The 6242-nt window shown below is 50.5% G+C and overlaps 1 protein-coding gene across 1 annotated transcript; it reads right to left on the bottom strand.

Moving 5' to 3' along the window:
* Positions 1-1092: 1092 nt before the first annotated feature.
* LOC125522476 (protein NRT1/ PTR FAMILY 8.3-like) lies at positions 1093-4828 on the bottom strand. Its single transcript, XM_048687536.1, has 5 exons — positions 4583-4828; positions 4367-4469; positions 3462-3679; positions 2220-2761; positions 1093-2124 (listed from the first exon to the last, which is right to left on the bottom strand). The coding sequence occupies exons 1-5, from the start codon at positions 4649-4651 to the stop codon at positions 1302-1304; spliced, it is 1755 nt and encodes a 584-aa protein (XP_048543493.1). The 5' UTR covers positions 4652-4828; the 3' UTR covers positions 1093-1301.
* Between the last annotated feature and the right edge of the window lie 1414 nt (positions 4829-6242).

Here is a 6242-nt window from a genome sequence, read left to right as displayed (position 1 = left end):
ATAACTACTGCAACAGAAAAAACACGATCCTTCCCATCGCAATTGGCCTCCGTTGCCGTTCTGGATCTAGTCCCATTCGGGCTACCAGAACTGGCACATAGGGTGTAGTGGAGGGAGCCCTAGAATGGGGTAAACCCCTGGTCAACTCCACATCAACCTTGACGACGGTGCTCCTACTGATTTCCCTCTTGAGGGCGTTTCGAGCTTCCTATCCCCCGTCTCCTCCTCTACCTTGTTGTCTGGTGAAAACCTTGGTCATGTTGACAGGATGGCGGCGGTCCTCCTTGGAGACGTTGTCTAGGGGTAGGGCCGGGGTTGGTGACTTTTTTGTGTTCGGTTGGTGGCGGCTGATATACAGTGCTCTCTGGGGTCCTCATTGGTAGTGGAGACGAGGTGCGATATGTGCTTATGCTATCCTTCGTAGTTGCGATTGTCGTGTTCGGTTGGCCGGTGGACGGCGTTCCCATGTTGTGGCGCGGCTTGGACGTAAGGGGGACATGGGTTTCTCCTCCTGCATTACCACGATAGGGATGTAGTACAGTCGATGTTTTTTTCATGCAGGCACAATCCTCTTCTCCCCTGCTATTTTGGTGCCCCTTGGATGCCTCTGTTCTTGTGTGTGATGTGAGCTCGGACTGCTTGGTCCTCCTTGCTTTCTACGTGGTGGCGTTTTCGCCTATTGTTGTGCTGCTTGTAGTCTTGCTTGTTCTATGTCTGTAATCTTTTAGTTTTCTCCAAGCTTTTGGGTTTGTAATCAGCCCAATTGTATCCTAGCTGGTTGGTGGCTTCACTAGTTTGAAGTTGGGTTTTCATGCCTTTTATCTAAGGAAAAGGGACGAAACTTTGGGCGGACAATATCTAGACTGTCTGGCACTTTGTTCAGGATGGTTTTGAACCCGGTGTTCTCTCTGTGTAATTAGCCGGACAATGTCTCAGACAGGCCTCTGTCCGGGTATCGCCAGACAGTCCGACCTGAATTTGGCTGGATGGTGTGACCATCTTGAGAACCCGATGTGGTAGCGCATTGTTTTCTGTCTCGAGGTTGCATACGACTTCGGATAGAGATGACCAAAAATATCAAATTTCCTTGTTTCGACGAGACAAAAAACTTCCATGTCGATCACTTTTTAATTTGAAGCTATATCTGATGTGAACACTTTTTCCTCTTCCAAATTGTGCCATGATCCAGTTTGTCTCTTCTTTTCACAGGCGAATCATACCTGTAAATTAATTGTGTTCATACTTCGTATTCGTGAATATAGCTAACGATTGCTGATGAAATTGCTGCCACATCCTTTGCATCAAGCCTTTCTTGATTTGTACCTCATGGCGCAGCTCACAAAAGCCATCAGATTCAGGCAGCCCAATCCGGCCATAATCCAGAAGAAGCGATCCAAGTGCCCCTTGTTCAGGTCGTCGGGGATCCACCCCGGCGCGCCGCCCGTCGCCGTCGCCCACTGCACGGCCGTCAACAGGAATGAGCTCAGGTAGTCCCCGGCTGCTATCGAGAGGAGCCCGAGCGCCGTGCATACTGTCTTCATCGCGGGCAGCGCCTGGCTGTAGAAGAAGCTGAACTGCCCGATGGTGGTGAGCACCTGGCCCACGCCCTCCAGCACGTACTGCGGTGCCTGCCACAGCACGCTCGTCGCCTTTGGCGCCAGCGGCGATGCCTTTGCCGCGCGGAGCCGTGCAGTCTCGAGAAGCGCCGCGGCGACCATGGTGAGCACGGGCATGGCGAGGCCGGCGCCGATCCTCTGCAGCCCCGAGATGCCGTTCTCCCTCCCGGTGAGCCGCCTGGCCATCGGCACGAACACCCGGTCGTAGAGCGGGATCAGGACGACGATGGTGAGCACGTTGATGGTGGACATGGACGCGGGCGGGATGCGCACCGAGCCGACGGCGGTGTCCATCGCCATGCCCTGCTCCACGAAAGTCGATGGGACCTGTGCCGCCACGGCGTAGAAGAACACGATGGTGGCCAAGAGCGGCAGCATCCTCACGATGATCTTGAGCTCCTCCACCTGCGTCACGGCGCAGAGCCTCCACGGACTGCCCAACGCCGGCGCACCTGCCCCCTCCGGCCCCTTGTTCGACGGCGCGACAATGGCTGCCTTGTCAAAGAATCTGACCAAGTAAGCAGCAGATACTTAGGTCTCGTGTCAAGTATATCTGATATAGCAAACAACACGAGCAAATCTCAGAGTCATCACTGAACTAACCGAAGATCGGTAGTGTGCTCTATCCTCTCAAATCCCTTCATCACCGGATTGTCCTCTCGCAGCTCGTAGAGGAGAGAGCTATCGGACGGCAACTCGGCATTGAAGTTTCTCACGGCGGCGGCGACGACCTGGCACACTCTGGTGAGTGGGCTGCCACGGGTTGGCTGAAACCTGTACTTGCGCGATGTCGCAACCAGGCAGGAGAGCCCGCCGGCGAGGACCTCTGCCAGGATCGTCGGGCCCAGTGCCCAGCCGTAGTGGTCCTGCACCCACACGACGCCGGTGCTTGCTATCGTCGACCCGCAGTACATGGTGAACACGTACCAGTTGAAGAAGGGGCCTTTCGCCCTGCGCTCCAACGGGTCGCCCTCGTCGAACTGGTCGGCGCCAAAGGACATCAGGCATGGCCGGAGACCGCCTACTCCGACCGCGATAATGTAAAGGCCGAGAAAGAGGATGGACTCCTGAACCGACGCCACGTTCGATATGCCGTTCTTGACGAGCAGCGGCACGTACGCCGAGAGAGCTGTCAGGATCATCCCCTGCAAGCAAAAGGAAAAGAAAAACATATCAATCAAACTTCAAACAACAAAAATCCATGAGGTTGAACTCGCTGGCATTGTTCTTTGGTATGCTAATGCAAAATGGGTCAGAGAAAACGTCCGTGTGGTCACCCGTCCTAAAATCAACGAAGCGCAATACCAATCTTTTACAGCAGAGGCTATTGCAGTACGATTTGAGATGAATCTAGCACGTACAACAGGGTGTAGCAAGATCGAGATCAACTCCAACAGTATGGAAGTGGTAGAAGCTCTAAAGAAGGGCTACTCTTCATCGGTTGCTAGTGTCATATTCGATGATTGTTATTTCATGTCCTTAGATTTTAATCATGTCACTTATGCTCATTGTAATAGAGAGAGTAATGTGGTAGCTCATGAGTTTGCTAGGTTAGCAAAATTTTCTACTACTGGTTGTTGGTTGGATACTGCCCCTAGTGCGGTTATCCGGTTGCTTGTAAACCATGCTACTGTTCTGATGCTTGAATAAAGGAGGAGTTTTCTGTCAAAAAAAAACAAAGCGCAATACCAATCTTTTCTAACAGAAATAGATTCTCCAATCAATATATACTAATAAAAGAATATAAATCAAAGTAGCCCGCAATCTGAATATCTCAATTGGCGTCTCAAGATGCAGAGTGGTGATTTATTGTACTGTCTAGGGTTGTTGATGCGATCGACGTACCACGGCGAAGGTGGAGAAGGAGATGACCATGGTGTGGTACCTTCCCCAATAGGAGTCGGCCAAGATGGCGCCGACCAGTGGAATGACCGAGCTGGTGGCCTGCCAGCTGGAGACACTTCTTGCAGCCGCAACATTGCCCTTGCCCAGGACGACGGTGAGGTACGTGATGAGGTTGCACGTGATCCCATTGATCGATAGGTTGTAGCAGAATTCGATACCTGCACATCCCCGTCGAAGAAGGTGAAAATGAATAGAAAAATATCATAATCAGGCAATTTTTTGATTAATCTAATTTAGAAATAAATCATGAATATTTCATTGACAATATTAATTTCATACTCATTTCTAATCACGCAAGCTCGTACTACGCATACAACAAATATATCGACGTAAACAGTAAGCACATCGACTTGTCAGTTGGCTGTGAAGTTTTCTTCTAACTGCTAGTACTCCCTCTGTCTCGAATTACTTGTCGCGAAGATGGATATATGAAAATGCAAGAGACTTAATGTAGAGCAATGGTACAGTGGAGCATGCGTCATCCGTACGAAGACTGCAAGTTTGTTTCATCATATGCCTGCCCAAAGAGAGTTGAGGGACATGATCGATCCATCCATGATTGCCTTGTTATTTCCATCAAGCAGGCCAGGCCATTCATAAACAATTTTTCATGGGGATTGGGCACTTGGTCTGTTTGGACAAGCCGGCCCGGATGACTTTACTTTGAGAAGAATCCAACGAAGCCGTTTTTTAGATGCAGAAGCAGGTTTAACATGGAGAGCCTTGGTGATCCACAACCACAAGGCAACTAGGGGAAAACAACCACAAGATTTCAGCCATGGATACGCCGTAGGAGTGCTTCCGTTTCCTTAAGAAAAATCTCAATAGCAAGCATGAAAGATTACCGAGAAGTGTGCGGCACGCGCGCCATCCACCTGTGCGACGCTTCAGCGCCGGGTTCCCGTGGAAGTCAAGAGACCCGTCGGCGGCGTACGCTTCCGCCGCTCCCTGCGACAGAAATCCCCGTCCGTCGGTCAAGCCAAAAGGGAGAAAATAATTTGAATCGTAGAGAAGACAGTCATGGCCATGGAGGCAGGCAGAGCGCGAGAGGGGGACGAGACCTCGGCGGGAGGGCGGTCGAGCAGGGCAACCGTTTGCTCTGGCTGCTCGCTGACGGCGCCGGGGGCCATGGCCGGTACGCGGTACGTACTGTGGCTGAAGATTGCTCTGCTCTCTGCTCTGCTCTGCTGGCTGGCCTGCCCAGCCCCAACGGCTGAAAGAGTTTAGCTCCTAGTACCAGCACTATCGTTTTCCGAGAGAAGCAGCGGACCTGAAAGCTGGACAGGGCAACCAGAGGCCGCTGCGGTTCGCGTCAGTGCTCACAATCGCTAGTACTCTACCAAACAGTACTCTCATCAAGCCTCATTGCGTGGTGTTAAATTGTGATCCAAATTCTAGTACCGGGTTGGACTAGACGTAGTACAACCGGTGTGGGCTTTTGCGTTGGCGTCGAGGCGTACGAGTACAACTCGTTTACTTGTCCTACAAGGACTCCTATGTGTTGCCCCTCTTATATACCCCATGTAGTCGCACCTCAGACGGTCTGTCGTCTCGTGCTTGTAATACTCCTCCTCATAGTGATTGCGCCTTCGTGCGTCCGTGGTTTTCTCCCGCAAAGGTTTCCACGTAAAAATCCGTGTCTCTCTGTCTCGTTTATTTTCGTTATTATCTAACAAGTGGTATACAGAGCTGAAGTTTCAGATACGAGATTTGAGACGAGAGATTAGGGTTCTGTCCGTGCGGCGGCGCACGCGTCCGTCGATCCATCGGATCGATTTCTAGCCGAGACCGACAGGACATCGCAGATTAATTCTGCTCCAAAAGCTGCTGTGCGCCCGCTACAGTCGTCCGATCCGCCGAGCCGCCGCTGCTGTTGCACGTACAGGCACTACCCTGCCGTGAGCTGTCAAATCGTTTGGTTCAAGTGCCGAAGAGGAGCCGATCCGCCGAGCCGCTAGCCTGCTACGCGATTTTCCAATCGATCGCTACTCTGTTGCTTCCTGAGTATTAGTACTAGTAGATCAGCCAACTAGTACTTGCTCCACGTGAAGCCAAGATCAGATTCTGCTCCCGATTGCTACGTGCTCACGCGAGACCATCAGGCGTTATTTACTCTGTTCTTTTGTCCGCATATTAAATTCTGTCAAGAATTTTTCTACTGCCTTGTACTACTTTGTGTACACAGTTTTATCGACTCATGGCATCCATGAAGTATGATCTTCCGCTGCTGGATCGTGACATAAGGTTTACCCTATGGCAAGTCAAGATGCGGGCGTTGTTGGCACAGTCCGACTACGATGAAGCACTGAATAGTTTTGGGAAGAAGCGAATTGAGGACTGGACTGCTGAGGAGAAAAGAATTGATTGTAAGGCTTTGTCACAAATTCAACTCCATTTGCATAATAATATTTTGCAGGAAGTTTTGAGCGAGAAAACTGCCGCCGCTCTATGGTAAAAGCTGGAAGGGATGACTAAAGATCTCACCAGCAAGATGCATCTGAAGCAAAAAATTATTCCTGCACAGGTTACCCGAGGAAGGTAATGTTTTGAATCATATTTCAGAATTTAAAGAGATCATATCCGATCTAGCTGCAATGGAGGTTAAGTATGAAGAGGAAGATACTGCTTTAATGTTACTTTGTTCACTGCCAAGTTCTTATACCAATTTTAGAGACACCATATTATACAATCGTGATACTCTCACGCTTAATGAAGTTTATA

This window comes from Triticum urartu, chromosome 7 (assembly GCF_003073215.2).
Source record: "Triticum urartu cultivar G1812 chromosome 7, Tu2.1, whole genome shotgun sequence".
NCBI lineage: Eukaryota > Viridiplantae > Streptophyta > Magnoliopsida > Poales > Poaceae > Triticum > Triticum urartu.
The sequence above is the reverse complement of the archived record's forward strand: the minus strand, read 5'-3'. Positions and strand labels throughout refer to the sequence as shown.

Bases quoted from the DNA above. Each gene is read 5' to 3' on its own strand.
- LOC125522476 (XM_048687536.1), bottom strand. From the start codon at position 4,651: ATGGCCCCCGGCGCCGTCAGCGAGCAGCCAGAGCAAACGGTTGCCCTG. The intron at 4,470-4,582 runs GTCTCGTCCCCC...TTTCTGTCGCAG, and splicing joins TCGACCGCCCTCCCGCCGAG to GGAGCGGCGGAAGCGTACGC. The intron at 2,125-2,219 runs GTTAGTTCAGTG...TTACTTGGTCAG, and splicing joins GAGCACACTACCGATCTTCG to ATTCTTTGACAAGGCAGCCA.